Genomic DNA, 22309 nt, shown 5'->3' on the forward strand with positions numbered 1-22309 from the left:
AGACCGTTTCAACCATATCTCGACTTGCAACTGCATACTCTGCCCCTGCTACGCAAGGTGACCCCGGAACCGTCTGGATCCGGGTACCTCCTGAGTATAACGTCACGTCAACGACTACAGTCTCAACTATTTCCCGACTCACAACCACATACGCACCCCCGGCTACTCAAGGTGATCCGGGCACTTTCATCGTGAGAGTACCTCCATCTTACAATGTCACCACGACGCAGACCGTATCAACCATTTCACGTGTTGCAACAGCCTACTCGCCGCCGGCCACCCAAGGAGATCCTGGTACTGTCATTATACAGATGCCTCCGGCTTATAACGTCACTACCACAACCACTGTCTCAACTATTTCCCGGCTTACAACAACTTACGCACCGCCAGCTACTCAAGGCGACCCAGGCACCTTCATTGTGCGGGTACCTCCCAAATACACTGTCACGACGACACAAACAGCCAGCACTATTACCCGACCTACTACTATATTTGCGCCTGCACAAACTCAAGGCGATCCCGATACTGTTATCGTGGAATACCCCCCTCCTTACAATGTCACGGTCACTACAGCTGGACCGACAACGCTCACTGCACGGTACACTACATACTCACCACCTGGCCAACCTGGCGATCCTGGTACCGTCATCGTCGAGATGCCACCGAGTCGCACAGTCACAATCACTACAAACGGCGGCACTACAATCTCTACCCCTGTTACCTCCACTTACGCTCCGGGTCAGCCTGGCGACCCTGCCACCGTGGTCATCGCAACCCCAGCTCCCCGATCTACTACATCTACAACATCTTCCAGGCCGCTCACCAGCAGCAGCACTACAACTACTGCGCCGGCAGCCACTGTCTCCTTCCATTGTGACGTCTACGGTTATCTCATGCAGAAGACAGCTCTCTACCGTGTCGAGATCACAACTGGTAAGACTACCCTTATCAAGAGTGATGTCGGCCCTGGTGGTTGGATCAACGCCATCGGTTACAACCGTTTCGACAACTACATCTACGGTATGCACATGGACGATACGGGATCTCAAGTTATCCGTATTGGTGGCGACGGTGGTTGGACACTGCTCGGCACTCGTACCAATGACCGTCTCGTTCAGATGGGTGATATCGATAACCAAGGTCGCTTCTGGATCTCGAACCAGGGAGAAGGCTGGTGGTGTATCGATCTCATGCCTGGTTCAGCCACTTACGGCAAGATTCTCATGAGCGGCACCGCCAAGAACCCTCTCAACTCTGCCGACTGGGCCTTCGTCCCTGGAGGAGGCGACTTCATGTATTCCATCATGTACGACGACCAAGGCAAGACATCCACGCTATGCAAGTTCAGCCGTACCACATACACATGGACAACCATCCAGGGCTTCGGTATGATTGCTGGTCAGAACGTATGGGGAGCCGCCTATGCCTCGCAAGACGGAAACCTCTACGGTTCGGAGAACACCAGCGGTCAGATCTGGAAGTTCCCTATCGCACCTTCGGTGGGAAGTCCCAAGTTCTTGGCAACAGGTCCATCGTCGTCCTGGAACGATGGTGCAAGATGTATCGACAGTCAGACCCTATAAAGCTAAGACGCATAGGCTCTCGACACCTAATCCATTTCCTATGTCTGTTTACAGTCGGACTCTCTAAGAAGTCACGACCCGAATTCGTTTCCTATGTGTCCACTGTCAGACCCTCGAGTCCCAGACCAAGAGGTTCTGACACGACTTCGTTTCCTATGTCTGTACCTGTATCTATATAAGATGTATAATAGCTAGTTATTATTAAGATTGTTGGTGTATTTGCTTCCATAAATTGACAGCACTTATCTTGTTCAAACATTGTGACCCGCGTCCATCATTTTCACCAGCTGCATATTCCCGCGATGTCCCAGATTTGTTCAATATCATCCGACGGCGTCAGTACACAAATTCATTTTTTATTTCTTTACAATGTGGATATAGATGCCCGTTGTCTTCTCGGCAAACAATCACTCGGCTTCAAAACCGATCATATCATACTCAGTCGTGTCTCAACACTGTGACACTTGCAAAGATTGGCTGCACCAGGACATAGTAGCTGACGCTTTACCTAGCTTAGCCGAGTAAACATTCCTACAAGCGAACTGCGAAAGGCTTCAATCAAAGTTTTGAACCTATCCTTCCCCCAAAGCCTCACAGTTTCTTGCCGAAGGGCAATCTGAGACAGTGAGTAGAGACAGTGCCTTGAGTCTATAGACACTGTCACCGTACCAGGCACTTCCTTATTGTAGCTTCTTCTGCTGCACTTGTGGTCTGGCTGCGCCTTTGTCGCCATGACCACTCAACATCAACTTTCTCATACGTGTCTGCAGAATTTTTGTGAGAAGTTTGTAACTAGACTAACACTCAAATGACGGCTACATCGTGCTACCTGAAGATTTACTGAGTCAGAAACTCCGAAGTGACATTCACTTAGTTCATGCAGATCAAGTCACTACCCGCGTTCTAGTAAACTAATTAATTATAAGCTTGTTCTAAACTTAAAACAGGCTCACTATTCATTCCTAGACTACTGTTCTCTCTCTAGAGGCATATGGCAACCTCATCTGCAGCCATGAAATCTTCGACATTCTCACGCTGATGTATAAGAGAGGTCAAGTCAAGGCATGAGGCTCTAGTTACAGAACTTGAGAATAACGAGTTGGAGAAGAGCTCTCATAGCTGTCAGCTTGATACATTTTGTTAAGATAATGATTCATATACGCCTCAGTAGGTTGACTTGCCAGCAAACTCAATAACTATATCAGATATTGCATTCTTCGTCATGGTCACGACAGATGACATGTTTTACTCCCCATGTTAAAACCTCGATCATCTCTTTCCTAGCCACCTGTTTCTTCCCACTTTAAACTCACTTCGTCCACATCTTTCCAAGCTCACTCTCTTTTTCCTGTTTTCCACAAACAGGTTTCAAATTCTGACATTTGATTCAAATACTTGTAGCCTTTGCCTATCTTTTACACTGTCGTCTGAGAAATCGGGGCTAATGTCTGAAGGTTGGCAATCTGACCAAGCCAACCAGGAGCACATTTCTTCAGTCCCTAGCAACCACTTTAGCCTCCCGAACCACGAACCTGAGAGTGCTTCCTCATCCTAACTTCTTCATCACTGTGTCAACACTTTCAAAACTCAGTACCTACTCAAGACGGTATCGGCACTGAGTCAGTTCATGCCCCGTGATCTCCGGACAATCAATCCACCTATTCACAAGATAGCGGCCTCTGGGCAGCTTGCAGGGAGCCAAAGCATGCCGTGGAGCGCCACTTTCGTTTGCAATGTTACGAGAAAGTTGGACAGAAGAACAACAGCTCGAGTCTCAAAATCTAGGGCCATAGAAAATCACCGAGTTGATGCACTCTCGAAGCTAAGGCTCGAAGGACAGCTATTCCATCAATTTGTAGTATCAAAAACCTATTCGTCCTCCTGTCTGATTGAGCGATATGCGTCTGCGCGCACTTATTAGCACTTGAATCACGAATATCGAGAACATTGGTGGGGTTTGATCAATAATGGTACAGTAAAGCAAAAGATACCAAGCTCTGTCTATGACGACCATTAGCAAATCCCGTACCAGCTCATCCTGGCCAGCCATGCAAGACCGACAGGCCCAATCGACTACTGATTACCAGATCAAGATGCGAGCCAACAAAACCTCCGGAGGAGCTCTGGAGCCAAAACGTCTTCCGTACAGATATCTGTACGGCGTTTCCAGTCGTACCATATCTTGAATTGGGAGTCTCTATGGGACTACATGTATCAGGTCGACGAAGGCGAGCGGAGGCATTGCGAAGGGTTTCTCATGTCCGCTGAATCAGAGGCTGGGGGTGATATGATCAGAGCAACGAAACTCACGTGCTGCACGAATGTTTCCAAGTTTTCGATGCCGTAGCATGCGTTGAGTGTTGATTGATATCGTTTACTGTCAATTTGGGTAAGGCACGAGAAGGGAGCCAGGAATACGTGGAATTATATAGACCACAGCAACTGGATCACCAAGTAAATATTCAGGGGGACAATTTCAAGGATAAAAAAGACACCAGTATCAAACCTTAGTCGCTCACCGAATATCCGTGTTCTTCTCGCTTCTCGGCTCAGAATTTCGCGTCAACAAAATTCAAATTTCCAAAGGAAGCTTCGCAACCAAATTTCTTCGGAGAATCTTCCCTCAACTTCCTATTCAGCATCACCATGAGTCACCCAGCTCCACGTAACCTTCCGCAGGCAGAAGATAGCTTAGCAATTCTACCCCATGAGCACAAGATATACCCTGATGTGAATAGAGTAAAAGAGATGATCCGTCGGTGCGTTGAAACAGCAGGTGATCATCACCAAAGTCAGGGGCGGAGCTTTTGCAGCGGCTCGATGTGATGAAGCTCAAGGAACAATTTACGAATCCAACGACATGTCAAGAATCACACCAAGGATCCCCCTCTCAGAGAAATGAGCGGTGAATAATCAGGTCGACTCCAGTAGTTTCGTCCAACTCCTGTCTCCATGTGGTCAGCAGTTTTCAAACGTAGTTGTTCATCACATACAATAGCACAATCCAAGAGCTCCTTCTGTTACCCGCAAAACCTGATGCTTCGTAATGGCATATTTGCCCCTTTCAGTGATATTCTTCAAGTGTCTTCTTTTTTCTCTGAATGAGTCACTTCTCTCGTGATGAAAGCACACCAACAGGACGCGCAAACTTATCTGCGTCAGCCGCAAGAACCGCCTTAGTCTTCAGCCTTTACCGCTATAGCCTCAACTCCCCGTCGAACCAGTAGCCTCTCTAACCGGCAATGTGTTAGTCCCACTGCGTGAGATACGCCGACTATTGGAGCCTGTTGGTTAGGTACACCGTTGCTTGAGAAAGGTCCCGCTACTCCTACCAACACCTTCCATGATGAAGTCCAAGCCACCAACGTTACCTTGTCCTCGGACGGCTCTATCCCCTGCTGGAAGCGAAGGAACTAGAAGCTTCGACTCCCAATGTAATGGGTATTGAGGAGTTATCACTCCGAGAAGAGCCAGAGGATCCGCTCTTCGAAAGACAACAAGGCTGAACAGGCTAGACCGTCGGCGTGTATAGATTGCGTGGGGGTTTACCTCGTCTCGTCGCAGTTCTGAATGGATTCTTATGGCTTGGCATCTCAACAAGGAAGCACAAGGATTGCCCTTGCGGCTCGTCCGACGCCTGTGCTTTGTTGAAGAAACGGTTATGCATGCATGATGTAGGGCATTGCTAGCTGATTGACTCTATGCTCAGAACGGCATAGCCAGCCGATGGAGCATCAGGTTGGCCGATAGATATTGGAGATATCTGCCCAACTTTAGGTAAGAGAACTGAGTGAGACCTGAGACTTGTAAGCCCCGTGGCTATTCGTGTTCGTTGGTTCGTCAAATACTATCGTGCGTACGCAACCAGTAGCCATTGTGGCAACAGTATTCAAGCCCAATTTTGACTGTCCTCAGCGAAAGCTATAGAATGTTGCATTCCAGTCAATTGGAATAGTCGTGTTCTTCGTAGAATCTTCTAGTAAACGGCAGTTGAGACGATATGACGTCAATGAGGCATCTTGACACCATCACAGCCATTTTCCCCTCACTTTGTGCACACCAGCAGCACAGCACAGTATGAATTTCGACTCTTCTGTAACATCCATGCCACTGAGGCATCGGTGGCTTTTTTTCCCTGCAAAGCCAAGTATGACTGCAGCAATGCGTTGCAATACTCGGAGATGGCTCCGGGCCTTTTTTTTTTTTTATCAACGCCTGATTGGACGCTGGACTCGTAGGAGTAAACTCTCCGCTTGGAGTAAGAGAAAAGTCCCCCTTGAGATTGCTCGTATTTCCGCAATGAAGTGCGGAAATCGCATATCGTATCGCATCTTATCTCATCACACAGCTGATATGCATGGTTTTGCAGGGTAACGATTTCCCCATCCCCAGCGTCACGATCCACCCCGGAAGACCCTCTCCGACTTGACTTGACCTGACCGCTGAGGCCACTTAAGTCATGGATCAGCCTCATTTGAAGCGACGTAAAAAATTTGACCACTGGTGTGATGAGGAATCCTTCCGGTTTGTCGTAGATCACTCACCGCCTAGCCTCTGTTCCCCTGCTTTTGTGGGTGCCTAGCTGTCTGTCAGTCTCCAGATGCTTTAGCAAAAAATCAAGACCAACCCCAAACCTGAAAGTGTCTGGGGCAAAAACTTAACGGCCGCTGATGTTTCACCCTCCAAATGGTAAACAGGGGTCCCTTAGGCGACCCCAATTCCGTCTTGTATCCGTGCTGTGAACACAGAAGCAAACTGAAGCCAATCCGAGCCCGAACAACTGATGCATCGAATTTTAAGAAACGAGCCGCGAAAGCGCTTGCCACTAACATCCGTTCTTCAACCCGCTTCAACTCATCATCAAGTTACCCCTGTTAGTGGCTGAAAGTGGCTCTGCGCTTGTCGAACTTGGTAGTGGTGGCCCCAAAGAGAAAGATCTTCAATATGCAAGCTCTATTATCTTGCAACTGCTTCCAAACTCTAGCCCAATTGACTTCGAGAACTTAACTGATGGGATGTCGACAGCAGCTACGCCACAGCGTGGCCCACCACCATCCGTTCACCACTGCCGAACCCAACCAGGTGATGAAAGAAATGTGTCGCTTACGGTAACACCAAGTCCATCTCATTGCGTCGACCGAGGCTGTCTCGAATGTCCTATGACTTCCCTCCGATCTGGAGACCAAATATTTGCAATCTGCAGACCGTCATGATCGGGGAACAAGCTGCATGGCCAGGCTATCTTGATGGTCTAGACCCGCGGCCGGGGGTCCGGTACGTGGCTGACAAGCCGTCCGGAGGTGCTACTTAACCTGCCTTTTAACAGGGTGCAAGGGTAGTCCCTAAAAGACACACACAGTTTCTCGAGAGATGCAATCAGAGGCAGCTTTAAACATTCGGGAACTTGATCCCTGTTCTGATCCATACACATGACCCTGGGCTGTGGCGCAGCTGAATTGAAGCAGGCACATGTTCGTCCCACAAACCAAATACTGTGCAGCAAACAGAAACATTTTTTTGGGTGTTTTCAGCTAGTTTGAGGTGGATTTGAGAAAAAGGGTATTTCGGCCGCATTGGCGCTGGGCTAGCCCGGCCAGTAGAGTCGATGTCGTGACGTGACGCCGTTCGATCTACCACAATAATACTCCATTCACGATCGTGGGTCCCGAGATCGCGGGCCACAACAAGGACCCTGACGGTGGTAGCGTCGGGATCCTTAGCTTGGGCCAACCCCAAATCAAATGCCAGTCACGGAATGGTATTAACCAGTCTGCCCTATAACTGTTTTACCACACAGCTGTGCAAGACTTTCTATGTGACATGTTGAACACGCAGACAAGTCCGCTAGCCAACGGTGCCGTCCGAAGTTCCCGTATCGATTCCGAGGTGCAGAACGCCCGAGCCTGAATCTTTCGAGGCCCCGAACCGCTGGGTTTTTCTGGAGCCTTGTGCTGTCTGAGAATGGATGTCTCCAGTTGCGAATCGATGGCGCGGGTGTAACGGAGAGACACGTCCGATCTTTCAGGCCGGGCGCATCAGCGGCTCCGTTCAGTCGGTCGGCCGACCTCATTGTCAGCGTCAGTTGTCAATGCCAATGTCGATTCCAATTCTGCTAAAACGTGAATGGGAAGCGCGAGTCAAGTTATGGATATGTAACCTTCGAGTTGGTTCATGAAGAAACTCGTGCTCTCATGTAAGAAAAGTGGACCCTGTTTGAGGTTCGTTTGTCCATACAGTACGTTTTGTAAGCGCTGCATTACCGCCCCCCGCCTACCATGCGGGTCGAGGAGCAAAAGCTCCGGGTACTTGACGGGTGCTCATCAGACAAGCGTAAAGGTAAGGTAGTGTTTTCCACCAAAAGTCGCTGCTCGGCGGACGCACAGGATTTTAATATCTCCTTCTTCAAAATGCCTCGTGGTCGCATGCTCTTGTTCCCTTTTCTATTTCGTGCGGTACCATCCGCTCGTCACCATGTCCCTCTTTTGCCACGAGCCCTCCAGGTAACGTCGCCCGGGGCCGAGACAAAACAACCTGACGTGGACTCGTCTTCTCGCCTTTTTAAGCTCCGGTTGGGTACCTGTAACCCCCTGAAGCCCCCCCTGGATATACCGGACACACTGGGCCTCGGTGGCAACCACGTCTTCACAGTACTTTCTTAGACGGCACGTTTGTTTCGACGCCACACTCCTTATATCAGCCCTATCCAGTTACTGTCAGAAAGTTATTTTGCAACGACTCCTGAGAATTGATCACCAGTATCTTTTGTCTGTGGTAATTGTCAACTTGTCCCTACTTACTCATTCATGCGCCATCTTCAACGTCTCAACGTCATTGTCCATGTCGTTCGTGCGAGCCTCTCCCTTCCCAATTGTCGACTTCGATCATCACCTAATCGAACTTTAAGAACAAGCTCGATTTCACGATAAATGTGCACGCAGCATTCGGCTGCATGCCACGTCTGCGGGAAAGATTATCTGGTTTATGTTGAATTCTGTCACTTCTTCCATCCGCCATTGCTTGTATGCCCACAAGGCCTGCTATTTCTTCGGAATGGTATGCGTGACGGACAGTGTCCAAGCCCAGTTTGTCCTAATAGTCTGAGAGGAGGCTGTCGGGTCATGTAAAACGCCTATTATATATTCAAAATCTCGACCAAGGGGTAGTTACTACATACTCCCTCTTTCCGATCCGCAATCGTTCCAACCATGTCTCTCAGAGCTTCTGTCCAGCTACTTCAACCTCCACGACTTGGTCGACTCCTTTGTACTCGGGGGCCTCGAAGTCATATTTCTTTGCGATGGATGGAGTCACAAACCTATGCTGGAAGTTAGTTGCCTCGAGACAGCGTTGTTGACTGGTACGTACCGCCCGCCGATAAAGTGTCGACCTTTGAAATGCTTCACTAGTGGCTTTGGTGCCGTTAGGCTAATAAGTGCTGTAGGCATGAAGGAACTGCCGAGTCCCGACTTTGGTGGACCATCTTCGATATCCCAGGATGAGGGAGCATCAACTGCTGTGACTGGCAGCTTCGTGTCCTGAAGAGCTTGAATCACAGCAGGAAATGGTTCTCGAACTTCTCCTGAAAAGCTGAAACCTAGTTGAACGGTCAGAGAACATCGCTATCGAAAACTTACAAGTACAAACCGAAGATCGCGTCGACAACATGATCCGTCGAGTTCAGCGCCGAGGAGAAGTCATCAACAAAAGGGACCTCAAGGTCTTCAAGTTGTTTTGCGAGTCGCTGGGAGCAGTATCAGCAACTGTTCAGCTTTCGGATATGGAATCGAGACGAGACGTGTTTGAAAGGCTGGGTACACCGATTTTCGGTGCACCGGTTGTTACCAACTATTCAATGATTCCCGCAGTACTGATAGAAAACCGACAAGATAATTGTGAGAAGCACATAACTGCAAGATCGCAGCAATGTTACGAGCAAAACGTCATGCGACTCTCATGGTGAAGAACAGTGAAACCCGGATTTTCTTGGTAAACCTACCTGGTAGAGATCATTCTTGCTTCGTTTGGGATAGAAAACGCTCGGGCTGTAGCCGTACTGACGAAGATGACGAGCAGCGACTAGTCCATCACCACCTGGTGCTGTTAGTGAGCATTCTTGGTATTTGCAGATAAAAAAGCACCAACCGTTGTTTCCAGGTCCACAGGCAACAAGGATCCTGCGACCACTCTCGAGAGGCTGGAGACGATAGACTTATGATGTTAGCAGTTCATCGTCATGAGAAATGACATGGGCTTTGTGCGACCGAAGTGAAATCTTAACGGCTCGCGTGAGGTAGTCACTAACCAGCTTGAGAAACAGCAAGTCCAGCGAGCTCCATGAGCTGGTCAATGGAGAATGCTCCAGTGCTCATGAGCTCCTGATCAAGAGCAGCTGCAGCTTTGGCTCCGAGGGTCTAAAAAGGTCAGTGAATGAACGCAGAGCTATAATGAGAGTACATATGATTTACCTTGATCGCCATAATGCCTTTGAATCTTGTGTTCTTGATAGTGATCGATGAATCTTCGCAAAAGTCTCAGCGCAAACTAGATGCCGTATGGGTCCGAGCGATGTAAAAGTTGGGTGATTTCGAAAATGTCGTCAGTCAGGATCGGTTGAAATGTCCAGGGAGTCACGGACTGACATCACTCGGCAAGAGATGTTTCATCAGCCGTTGGAGCTCCATTTGGATAGCCACACTATTCCCGATCGACTCCACCATCTTCCGAGTGAATAAGCCACATCGGCGAAAATAACCCCCGGCTCCGTGTCGAAATTGTCCCGACCTTCAGGAAAGCAGTAACAACTGGTGATTGCTTTAATTCGTGGTCTTCAAGTCCCCCATATCGCCGCCATGGTTGTCAAGATTCGTCTCGCCCGATTTGGGCGCCGAAACCAGCCCTTCTACAATATTGTCATTGCCCACGCCCGGTGAGTCAGCCCATGATATATGTTACAATTGAGCGCACCTTTAACAGGTCTTTAGGACGGCTCGTAACTCCCGCCCGCTCGAGGTCATTGGCACATACGACCCAGTTCCTAAACCCGACCCTTACGACACATCCGGAAAACTTCATAAGGATATCAAGCTCGATGGTCAACGCGCGAGGTATTGGATCGGTGTTGGTGCACAGCCCACAGACACAGCCTGGAGGTTACTTTCTATGGTGGGTATTCTACCAAAGAAGCAATTTGGCCCCAAGCAAGACAACACAAAGGGTGTCATAGACCAGGAGAAGGTCAGAATTCGATGAGTGGCCTAGGGGTGGTATGATTTGTACGAAAACGCATCTCTGGGCGTTGGTTTCAGGACGTTATCACGAAGTTCAGATGAGTCGAAAACCCAGAGGGCCATATCAATGTCGAGAAGTATTGGGGCTCGTGCAGGCTACTGGATCAGAGACTTGTGCAGCAATCGAGGAAAACTGTATGATATTTGTTGGAAGGGTTCACATCACGACGGCCAATCCATTTTTGTCGCTATTGTAATTGTATTGAAGCGCTACCCAATACCATGTCTAACTAAGTTTAAGTCATCTATTGAAGCAGAGACGCTGAGAAAAACATCATATGCCCCTTCTTACAACGCCTGTATCCAACATTTGTCATCCATGAGGCCGTAAGAGAAAATGATACAATTAATGAGTGACAGCAAAGAAAATGTTCAGAACAAGACACACGGTCATGACAACGGATCCGTATACCGCCAGTGCGAGGGCGAGTCTACGCAGATGGTGATGTTCGATGTGCTCGAGATCCCATCGCCACTTGCGTCTCCAACGCCATGAGTTTCGGTTGCTGCGGGTGCTGGCATTGCTAGCGATGCTCACACCACTGCGAACACTAGTTGTGCTCTGCGCCAGTGCAGCAGAGTCCTCCACATCTGAGGTGAGTGTGTCCTCGTCCATATCATCATCTTCCTTGGCCAATCGTTGATGATGTATGCTATCTGGGTTGCTGATTTTGTAGTAAAAAAGACCTGGGAGAATAAAGCTGATAGAAGTTGACCCGGTGCTGCCAACGAAGGCCAGGACACGATCAAGACTAGTGACTGAGAGGGCAGTCATATAGGCGAAGGTGAGAATGAAAGTAGTGATCACAGCGAACCGGAGGTCAGACATCGGGGCGGTACTTCCATGATCGCCGGCCGGGGATGCTGGGAGTAATGGTGTTGCGGTTCGTCCGTTGTTCGACGAGTTACGGTTTGGTCGCCATTTCAATACAGCATCTAGTGAAGCTCGGCATGGGTGAACCTGCAAAGGAACAGAGAAAGTGACTAGTACAACAATGGCGGCTTTTCCGATTGTTGAAGCAGCTCCAGTAGGATCTGCCTTGGTTAGTTTGTGCAAGTATGAGCGGAGGTTAAACGTACACATTGAAACTATGTTTCCCACAACAGCATTGCCAAATGTAAGGTAACCGGTAATAGCCACAACAATATAAATTGACGCAGCAGAGCCAATGCTTGTGCCAACAACTCCAATAATGCTTGATGGTGAGTTATCCTTCAGTTCGTTGAGGATGGAGAACATCTAATTGTGTCAGCTGGATCATGAACTTGCAGAAGTTTGACATACGTTCTGATGGCAAGTATATGCAAACACAACGACTGGTAGAGCGCTCAATGTCTCAATAGCTCCGCCCCACTGGATCACTCTGATACTACCAGGGTCGGCGTGCTTGTCGGATGCAAAGTGATAGATCACCAAGACAATTAGATATCCGATAGAGACCAGCGCAACAATGCTGGTGTACTTCAGTGAGTCCAGCCTCCTCAGAAAGCTCAGAGGAATAATTATAAGCATAAATGCGGTGATCCAAAAGTTTCGATCGACCAGATACGGAGCGCTATTAGCGTTGCTGAGGAAGCCCAACACCACACCAGGCATAAGGTCTCCAATGATAATCATGTAAGACACGCCAACTCCGAAGCACTTAATTGCGATTGCAGCATCGAATATAACGGCGGCGTTGGGATAGGTGATTTGCGATAGGGCGAAGAAGGATGAGGTTCCTCGGTCGAGATATCGAGCGCATCGAGATTGTAGGTAAAGACCGAAAGCGGCAGTCAATCCAGACCACAATATCAGCACCACTCCCAACATGATACCCATATGTGACATAACTGAGGGCATGGCAAGAGTGCCAGCTCCAACAACTGCGCATCCTGTGTCAGCACGCGCCCATGGAGAAAGAGAGATAGCGAACGTACTTGTATTTAGCAGGTTTACGACACTGCTAATCGTAGTGGCTTGGCCTCCATGGCCGCCATCCTTATGACCGCGACGTCGAGGTCTAAGAAAGCTTTCGTCAGTGATGATGTTTTCTTAACCGATGTCGGCAGGCGAGGTCTCCTCACCTTGACATGTCGCCGGCACTTCTAAATAAAGAAGCGTTTCCATCAGATATTGTAGAGTAGTTCGTCATTACACGGCGATAAGGTATATAGAGTCGTCGAGGATTCGGCGCGATCGCGAGGGGTAAAGCTGGTTGTAGTTAGGTTATGCGTCCGTCTGCTGTAGTGTAGAGTCGTAGGTGTTGGAGGTATGTATGTTCGTTATCGCTGCATTCCTCGGGATCCTAATCCGATTGCTGACTAGGCACGAGGCGGAGAGGCGGAAACTTGGTAGGCCTAGACCTGATTGCGTCAATCCGGTCGCTGGTTGGTACTGCACCGTCCCGCGGCACAAAGGCCCCTGGCGAACAAACAGTTCAACACTCCCGTCCGATCACGACAGACCAAAACGGTAAGTCACGAGCGAAGTGCCAACGAGGCTGTTGTGGATGATTGAGATGCAGGAGGAAGAAGAAACAGTCAGGAGATGGTTTAGTACGAATTCCTGGCAGGGCCTGGTTGGGTCTCTTGTCCTGCCACGATCCTTAAAATAAATGACGGGGAGCTGCTGGAGTGTTATGCCGAACTCATGCGGCCAATCAGCGCGCGCCAAGATCATGATTTGGCGAATCATCGGGCTTTTCTGACAAGCCATGATCCTAATCTGGGGAATAGCTTCAGGGCTTTCCAGGGGCATGAGACGAAGAGTATACCTCATACTTCTACAACGTCCTTATGATAGAGGGCAGTGGCTTGATATTCAACAAGTTTGCATATCTGATACTAGCAGATTAGTTCTAGCATCTCTACAATGCAATTTTTCATTTTACTTCTCTCATTCTCTAAACAAAATGCACCGCTTGATGCGACAACAAAGACCATGGGTCTGCAGGTCTCACAATTTCATGATATCCTCCTGACCCCCCACTTTGGTCCTTGACCGCATCCACTCTGTCATTCTTCTGCTGTACTGTACCTTACCTTACCTTACCTTACCTTACCTTACCTTTAGGTCCCGCGCTTGTGCCGCGCGCTCGCTGTCACGATGGCCACCAATATGGACGAAACAACTCTTTCTACGCTCGATTTGTTGGAATCGCGGCTTCTCCGTATCGAGCATCTCCTCTATGGCCAGAACCAATCACCAGCGCTGGCTCAAGACCAGTCGGCGGCTAGCCATCTCAACAAGCTAGAGCGACGTTTCTCGATGCTCCTGTCCGATGTCCGCGTTTACCACGAGCTCATGAAGATCTGTACGTATCAGGAATATTTTGAAGTCTCAATCCATACTAAACCCCTGTTAGACAGAGCTCATCCCGATTTCTTTCATTCGGCCGACCCATCAGAGCCACCATCACAGCTGGACATCGACGCACTCCAATCCATTGTTCTAGCCTCAGCGTCCGCCTTTCCTGCGACTCTATCGTCCCTTACCGCAATCAAAGACAGTCCAATTCCAGATCCTGCGGATAGCGCAGCGCTTGTGGCATTGCAGGATAGAATGACAGCAATCGAAGCAACTCAAATCGCACAAGCTGCTGAGATGGCCGACCTTCGACAAAGGAGCGAAATTGCGGTTCGTTCCTGGTATGAAACAGGTATTCTCGATAACTCGAAAACGATGGCCAATCTCGAGTCTCGAGTGAAGGTTGTTGAGCGCCAGGTGAGGAGGACAGAGCGAGAGTTGGAGGCTGAAGAAGAGCTATGAAAACATATTTAAAGATACCCTTGAAATTAAGAAATTGGTTGGCTTAGATCTGTTAGTTTGGGCAAGTAGAAGTTCATACAAAGCATACGTATGGCCTGCCCCGGTGGCCCAATATATTCACTCAATAATGCATTCGAGTTCGACATCGGCAAGTCAGATATTTAGCTATTTGATTCGGCTGACCTCTTTTTCGAAGCCAGCCTGGAGCAAGGGGTTTTGCAGGACATGATTACAGGTGAGGCTGAACTGTATCGACTCATTGTTTGTACTTGAGATCTCATTGGGAAGAAATTGAGTCTTGATTTCCCCTCGACATTGCAACAAATTACACTCAGATCGGCCATAGGATCGTTCTTAAAAGTCCCACCTATGATGCCAATACCAACCCTAGACCAGAGCAATTCTCATGAACATCGCAATCTTATGCCCAATTCCTGTGTAAGGCAACTGACATTTTGTTTAATTTCGCAGTAGTCCACTTCCAGGATACCCTGACGATCGTTTTTGTGGTTATCACATTGAAACTGTTATTTGTTCTATGTACTGAGTGGAAATCTGTCTTTGTACCTGAGTAGATAGCATCTCAGCGAGGACTGGCAAAGTGTAGGAGGATTGTGTCGGAAGTTGATACGCCGACTTGGTGTCCACGCCCGTCGCCATCACCGTTATCAGACCTCTCTGCAGCTTCATGTGCAAGACGATCCAAATCCTAGATATACACATCTTGTTGAACTTCAATCTTTTTCATTGCCCACTAATGAGAGCTCAGTGCTGCGTCGCAAATTCCCTATAAGTGTTTCAATATTGTTTTGCTGTCACATGGCGGAATTGATAAGTAGCAGTGTTTGAACCAACGTGACTTTGAACAATCGTGATACTACATGAGATGGCGGATTGTAACCTTCGTTAGAACATTTTGATAAGATGTAGGAATACACAGTGACAGTATGAGGGTGAAGAAAGAACTTGAGGTTTCGCCAGTTGGACATGATACATATCTTCTAACTCGAACCAATTCCAGATTTGTAGATATGTGTTCTAGCTGCTCTACCGAAACAGTCCATAGACTCGTGATTGGTTTGGCAGCCAGTTTATATACGTCACCCTTTGTGAAGTTTACAATGATCATTGCTACCAAGACTGCCAAAGGCGTGAAACAGTTTGAGCACGTGTAACAGGTGTGTTTAGAAATCCTCGGATTTTGGTATTGCCAGCTTGGAAGCGCTATCTATGGTGTAGTCGTGTCATTCAGCTTACGAACTCCAGGTTGTACTACGCAAATTCTTGGTAATATTTGTCAAGCTACGACTCATGATGGCGAGTGGATCGTGGATCCATATGAAGCTTTGAGCTGTTGAGTCGTACCTGACGCTAACTGCATGCTACCTCAGGTGGTCTAGTTTCATGTCATTGGATGTAATCGGCTCCAAGGAACAAGCGCAAACACTACCGTGTAAGTCTTCTTGTGGGCGCTAGACTTCACCATATAACAAATACGATGAGCCTCAAAGCAAGAGATATTGCAGGGCCCTTGGCCCTGATACACAGATGCTAGCCCCGGAAAGTCCAGATGATCAGCAACACCAGCGACCGTTGGAACAGGGACTCAGCCCAAGCTTTTTGGTCAAATGGAGCAGCTCCACAAACAATGCTGCGCTGTCATCAATCGATCTGCTTTGTAGCGCAGCCGATCATCAAGACAAAGAGAAGCCACGCGTCGATGGACATGGCAAAGCAAGACTTTCACATTGAACGTCATGAAGATCGATCGGAAGGGAAAATCCGCGGATGTGCGGCTTATCGTTGGTTGAGTTTGGTGGTTCCAGGGGTAAATGCCCTCCCGTGACAGGGGTCAACTAAAGTTTCAAAGAATGCCCTTGGTGGGTTTTCGTCGGCACAGGCACAGAAGGTTGAGCAACATGGGATGAATCGAGACGCTGGGCCTGTCAGAGCCTTTGGCGGGAAGTGAGGCAGCCGGTCACAAGTTGGGTTTAGGTGTAGGACAAGACCTGAAGATTCAGGTTTGACGTCGTTGAAGATACCTGAGGTGGCGCGCTGCTGGCTTGAATCAGATAAGTATCACATCAGGGGCTAGCAGGGCATTGCAACTTGATTATAGCGAGAAAAGGAAACTCAATGATTGAGCATGCTCGCTTCGTGACGCTGTCATGAAAGAACAAAGTCCATTGAGAAAGGATGATAGATCCGCAACGGTAGCGATTGGCTGTGCCGATCTAACGGAACTGGTTTAGAACGATCAGCTGTCGCTGGGGTCTGATGCAAGCAATTGCAAGGCATCAAATATCAGATCTTTCTGAGAAGAAGACGCTCGGACAACATTGAATTGAAAGTTCAACTTCTGCGTCGAAACGGCCCGAAAAAATCTACCACATTTGAATGGTTGTCACGAGGCAGAGCGTAGTCAATGTTTCACATTAGTGCTTTATTCGAGTTAAACACCAGCCACTCAATGATGAAAAAGATCCAATGTCTTGCATCTTTTAAGAAGGCGCACGCGAGCCTTCTTTGAGATGAGTTGATCTGCCTCTTGTCAGCATTTTCTCTTGTATGAATGTCCAGAATTCATGAACTGTGGCCCTGTGCTTGACCAGCCGGAATAGTATCGATGAAACTCCCGCAATGGAGTCAAGGCCGCTTCTCTGGCCTCACAACCAGCCAATAGCCCGCATTAGACTTGACCCTAGTCGAACCTCAAACAAGACGGGGTTAAATAGGTCTATTCGCAAAAGCACATGGACGGTGTTGCCGTAGATCGAAGTGTTTTGCAGCCACAGTATGTTTGAACTGGGCTGACTGCTTCTGAGACGAGTCAGATAGAATTCCTGTCCAGGGCGCCGTTAACTTGATGATGTCGGCTGGGGTAGGTTGGGGTTTCCAAGACAGTGTGTACTCTAACCTTCACTGGACGACAGTCACAGTATCATCCATTCCTGCGACAGCCTGGATGGGTGATAGTAGCTGAACATGCCAGAATAAGTTGAAGGCTGCCTGCACTCTATACCCAGCTTTGGCTGCTCCCACTTCTCATCTTGATGAATATTGAACGTACTGTAACGAATATCGATACCAATAAACCATCACCCACAAGCAAGACATTGAAACGAAACAACTGCTCTCTATCGTCTCTAATCCAATCACGGACTCGGCTTGCTAAAGTTGTCCGGCTTCTCTCCCTCTTTGCAAATTCCACCCTGTCACGGTCACGACAGCTTCTCCAGAACCCAGAACTTGGGCCCGAGCCAACGAGCAGACGAAGCGCCACGGTCAACAAGGGGCAGGGCGCGATTTGATTTGCTCAGAGCACCTGGAACCATCGTCTGCCTTTCATTTCCCGATAGCCTGGGGCCCAGCACAGCCGCAGGGATCTCTATAGTGGATTTGAGGCCCTGAACCTGAGCGACACCCACTGGTCGGCCATATTAGCTTTCCATCGGTTCCTGAAATCTCATTGTCTTTTCCTTTTGACGAGTTCTTTTCCTGGCATCCAAATTCACCTCATTTTCATATCATTGATTGATATACCTCCCTCTTCAATTCGTCACACGGACTCAATACGAACCGAAATCGGGCCAAGTCTGCCCTTGCTGCTGGATCAGGCCCTGGTTGTGCTTCAATTCTCCCTTCCCCTGATTCCGTGCCCTTCCCGTCTGACTGTGACCGCGTCACGTCTGCCGCTGCGACGCTACACACGGCGGTACCTTATTACTGGTCTGGTTACCAAGAAGTACAGCACGGCCATCACTTCTTATTCGTTGCAACACTCTTTGGGGTGGCAGTGGCTTTCATTCAGCACTTGTTGTTCCTCATTACAGCCGCGCGCATTTGTACTGTATCTTGCACGAGTTGCACGAGCGGGCTATTGTTATTGTTTTTATTTCCTCGACCGCGTTTATCGACTTGGGCTCCTCACAACTTTGTTCATGCCGCAATATCCACTATCTCGAGCGTACTGAGCCTTCTGTGCCCGTTGAAATAGGTCCCTGGTCTTTCGCTGGGCTAGAACTGGACTGGACTGGGTTGCCCCTTGTCTCCGCGTTTTTCCCCCTTCTCACCCGCAGCCAGCGCATCCCGCCCATCCCATCCACTCAATCTGTCCATTCTCTTCCCATTTCAAACCGTCCGTTCAATTCAATTCAATCATTTCCACCCTCTCCTTCTTTTCTTCCTTTCCCTCCCACTGAATCCACTCACCTGAGGTAATATTCCATCGCAACCGCAGGCTTGGGTCATTCCACTCCTTTCTTTTCCATTTTCTATTATTACCTACCTATTTCCTGTCATTCGACTTTCCTCCTCTGTCGCGACCTCCCGCTCGTCTTACGCCAACCGAAATCCTACAAACGATCGACACTGTTTCGCTCCGCTTGGCTCTGCACAGCACCGCAACGAATTGCATCGATTCCGGTACAGCCTCTTCGCCTTTACATCGTTCTTCTTCCAACGAATGCTCCGGTAGCAATCGAGTCTGCTTACGCCTGTTTGTCAACCGACCATCACCAACGAAGAAAGCGCGTGCCCTCACTTTAGCATCAGCCTCGATCGCCAGCTCGTTCGACACCGTTGTTCCTTATGCCATCGTATTCTCTCAACTCTCCCTCGCTTCAGAAAATGGATCACTCAAGAATGTATGGCCAGCGCAAGGGCATTCAGATGAGCAACATCCTCGGCGACCCCTTCGCCCTGGCCACGCTCTCCATTAGCACGGTGCGTTCCTCTTGCGCTCTGTCACAGCCCTCCAACTAATTGACCTTTGCAGCTCGCCTGGTTTATCACCTTTGTTTCTTGTATTATTGGACGGATACAACAAAATAGCGATGCCGACCTTGCTAAGAACGACCCTTTCCCAACTTTCGTGTGGTGGAGCTGCATCTACTGTCTATGCCTGATTGTTGGCGTCTTTGTCGTCATTGGAAGCGATGCAGTTCACACCTACCACGTTGCTGTGACTGGTTATCTCGCAGCAGGAATTGTTCTGGTTTCGTCTGGAATCAACCAGCTCCTTTACTCTAACAGCGGCGCCCGCGAGGCTGCCTCTGCTGGCTTTATTCTGCTAGCCATGGTTATCGTGAGTTGCATTCCAGATTGACTTCAGACGTAAATCTAATAGCGAGTTAGGTTATTTGGACGTTTTACTTTGGATCCAGCCCCTCTTCAACTCCTCGAGCTTTCCTTGACTCATTTGCCCTCGCTAAAGAATCCACTACGATTCATCGATCTACTATGAACGCCTACGGTGGCCGCCCCGAGACATCCAACTCGGTCCAGCCCCCTCAGATGTACACTTCTGCTCAGCTTAATGGTTTCGAGAACCCATCGCCTGTGGGAGGTATCTCGCAAGTCGGAGGAGCACGCGGATCAGCAGTTCCCCAAAGCTTTACCAACTCAGTCATGCAACAACAACCACCGCAAGCCAAGCCAAACAACTCTCCCGGCAACGACACCGAGGTCGTGCCACCCACTGAATATCCCTATAGAGCAAAGGCCATCTACAGCTACGAGGCCAACCCGGATGACGCCAACGAAATTTCATTCTCCAAGCACGAGATCCTCGAAGTCTCGGATGTTAGCGGAAGGTGGTGGCAAGCGCGCAAAGAGAGCGGCGAGACGGGTATTGCGCCCAGCAACTACCTCATCTTGTTATGAGCAACGATCCATGCATGGATTCCCTGGGATACCCGTTCGGCGATGTGCGATATATCGCCCGTCGAACACCGTCAGACCCACGTACGGGCTGCTCGTTCATTGTTTGTCACATTTTAACGTTTTTAGAGTTACGACTCGGCGATTTGGTTTCTGCACTGGGATGGGAAATATGTTGGATGGAGTATATTTGGGACGAAAAACCTCCTTGTGTTATACCTCGGACCACGGCGCCTGCAACTAGGCTGTTCTTTTCACTTTGAATGTCTTCTTTTCTACTGTCCTCACTTATTGTTGTTCTTCGCTTTATCTATTACCCTCGGGAAACCCGCGAGATTTGATTCGAATAAGGTTTCTCACCCTCTGGCGAAGTGGCATAACGCCCGACGACCCGGTGTGGCTGTGGGCCTGAGTTTTCGAGGAAACGTGCTCGTAGACCTGCGAGCAGGTTGGGCTTTGTGTGGAAGGGGTTGTATTTTGTCAATGGATCTGGGTTGGCCAGGTGCAGATATGAACAGTACCAAGCAAGCTGTAGTTACAACGACAAGGGATAAGGTATCCCTTTGACCTAGTGAACACGATGATTATTGGAATGCAAGTTGAATCCTCAAATTGATCAATTGTGAGGTTGGGCTGAGTCTAAATTTAGGATCTGCAACTGGCGGGACCATTCAACAGCCATTGACACCAATGCATGTGGTGTTAAGGTTTTGCTCAGGAACGCGTGGCAGTTTCTTCGTAAAACTGGGTATCAATAACATGTCTAATCTAGCCTACATGAGACTAGGCAACGTACCGTTCTGGAGCTTGGATCGTGTTCAAGTTAAAGTAACCACTTGCCTTGAGTTCCTACTGAGTTCAAGATGAACTCAGTACGTAATCCTCTGACTGGTTTCCGCGCGTTTTTCGCCGAGGAGGATTGGCATTGCTCGATATGTTGACGAAGCCAGTATATGTCCGGTGCCGATCCCACCTGGCTTGCTCATTGATCGATGCGACTTCATGTCTTTGCCTCTGGGGGCATGATGTGTCGCAATGTAGATTTCGTTGCATCGAGGGACCATATTTCAAACTGCCTTCGTACAGTTGTTTCTCCGTTTCTCGTTTATTCGTTCACTTCTCATCCTTCCAGTCTCTTCCTGAGCTCCCTCTCCTTCTGCAACACCTCCAGCTCTAATCTCTCGACACCATAGCGCAGAGCCTCCTTGCGCTGTCGAACTGCTCGCGCGCGGAGCTTCTCCTCTGCAGTTAACTTACGACTTCCGGTTCTCTGCTTCTTAGACTTTCCACCGTATTCGTCGTAGTCATCATCTGGGCGGGATAAACGACCCTGCTGAAGCTCTGCGCGGGCTTTGAGTGTTTCGATGCGACGCTCCTGACGCTCGATCTGGGAGTCTGCGCGGGCGAGAAGAAGAGCGATATATGGTCCGATTTCGTCGCGTAATGAAGCTTCAGCTGCAGCGAGAGTGGGTTGTGGGATGAGTTCGTAGTGCTGCGAGGTGTAAGTAGAAGCAGCGTAAGGTGAGTGGAGAGACTTACGCGGACGGTCTTGAGGACGTTGACTAGACGGGGAAAATCGGATACGCCATTATCAAGAGTCTCAACGGATGATTCGAGAAATTTGAGGGATGTGCGGAGAGAGGAGACGCAATCGGAGTATGTCGAGAGGTTGCTGGCCGCCATGATGACTATCGTGGGGTGTTCTGGTGGTTACTCGTGGGGTAGGCTGTTGATACGAATATGTGTTACAGTACAGTCCTATTTTCAATGGCTTGTCGAATCGCTGGTTGCCATAAGTTCTGGGTGTTTGCCCTTGAATTAGTCATGCGCCGGGTATCATAAGCGACTTTGGATTGTTTTGATTCCACTTGATGATGCGGAGCGCGAAAGTTGATAAACAATGACGATGGCGCACGGACCAATCACTTAATCGTCTTCAACTGCTGTCCCGAGCTTCCCCCGACTATAGATTCAACCTATATCATATCAAGCCAGTTCAAGATTTGTTTGCATTGTTTTCGATAAAG

The 22309-nt window shown here is 48.9% G+C and overlaps 6 protein-coding genes across 6 annotated transcripts; 3 read left to right on the forward strand and 3 right to left on the reverse strand.

Moving 5' to 3' along the window:
* Positions 1 to 8793: 8793 nt before the first annotated feature.
* On the reverse strand, positions 8794 to 10060 carry FOBCDRAFT_292105 (NAD(P)H-hydrate epimerase; the record flags this gene model as incomplete). Its single annotated transcript, XM_059611794.1, has 7 exons — positions 8794 to 8898; positions 8949 to 9177; positions 9228 to 9324; positions 9580 to 9674; positions 9726 to 9791; positions 9886 to 9994; positions 10049 to 10060. The coding sequence occupies 7 exons, from the start codon at positions 10058 to 10060 to the stop codon at positions 8796 to 8798; spliced, it is 711 nt and encodes a 236-aa protein (XP_059464710.1).
* A 343-nt stretch (positions 10061 to 10403) lies between these two features.
* On the forward strand, positions 10404 to 11093 carry FOBCDRAFT_221435 (ribosomal protein S16 domain-containing protein). The gene is made up of 2 exons (XM_031178670.3): positions 10404 to 10509; positions 10565 to 11093. The coding sequence occupies exons 1-2, from the start codon at positions 10433 to 10435 to the stop codon at positions 10830 to 10832; spliced, it is 345 nt and encodes a 114-aa protein (XP_031044557.2). The 5' UTR covers positions 10404 to 10432; the 3' UTR covers positions 10833 to 11093.
* FOBCDRAFT_221439 (aspartate/glutamate transporter) lies at positions 11094 to 13423 on the reverse strand. Its single transcript, XM_031178669.3, has 5 exons — positions 12938 to 13423; positions 12791 to 12873; positions 12156 to 12736; positions 11951 to 12110; positions 11094 to 11905 (listed from the first exon to the last, which is right to left on the reverse strand). Exons 1-5 carry the CDS (start codon positions 13003 to 13005, stop codon positions 11217 to 11219), a joined length of 1581 nt encoding a protein of 526 aa, XP_031044556.2. The 5' UTR covers positions 13006 to 13423; the 3' UTR covers positions 11094 to 11216.
* Positions 13424 to 13888: 465 nt separating this feature from the next.
* FOBCDRAFT_31157 (uncharacterized protein) lies at positions 13889 to 14699 on the forward strand. The gene is made up of 2 exons (XM_031178668.3): positions 13889 to 14166; positions 14218 to 14699. Exons 1-2 carry the CDS (start codon positions 13959 to 13961, stop codon positions 14619 to 14621), a joined length of 612 nt encoding a protein of 203 aa, XP_031044555.2. The 5' UTR covers positions 13889 to 13958; the 3' UTR covers positions 14622 to 14699.
* Positions 14700 to 19265: 4566 nt separating this feature from the next.
* FOBCDRAFT_200444 (uncharacterized protein) lies at positions 19266 to 20285 on the forward strand (the record flags this gene model as incomplete). Its single annotated transcript, XM_031178663.3, has 3 exons — positions 19266 to 19346; positions 19399 to 19707; positions 19758 to 20285. 3 exons carry the CDS (start codon positions 19266 to 19268, stop codon positions 20283 to 20285), a joined length of 918 nt encoding a protein of 305 aa, XP_031044550.3.
* A 626-nt stretch (positions 20286 to 20911) lies between these two features.
* On the reverse strand, positions 20912 to 22152 carry FOBCDRAFT_31170 (DASH complex subunit Spc19). The gene is made up of 3 exons (XM_031178665.3): positions 21822 to 22152; positions 21079 to 21774; positions 20912 to 21016 (listed from the first exon to the last, which is right to left on the reverse strand). The coding sequence occupies exons 1-2, from the start codon at positions 21963 to 21965 to the stop codon at positions 21403 to 21405; spliced, it is 516 nt and encodes a 171-aa protein (XP_031044552.1). The 5' UTR covers positions 21966 to 22152; the 3' UTR covers positions 20912 to 21016; positions 21079 to 21402.
* Between the last annotated feature and the right edge of the window lie 157 nt (positions 22153 to 22309).

Source organism: Fusarium oxysporum, chromosome IV (assembly GCF_013085055.1).
Source record: "Fusarium oxysporum Fo47 chromosome IV, complete sequence".
NCBI classification, from domain to species: Eukaryota; Fungi; Ascomycota; class Sordariomycetes; order Hypocreales; family Nectriaceae; genus Fusarium; species Fusarium oxysporum.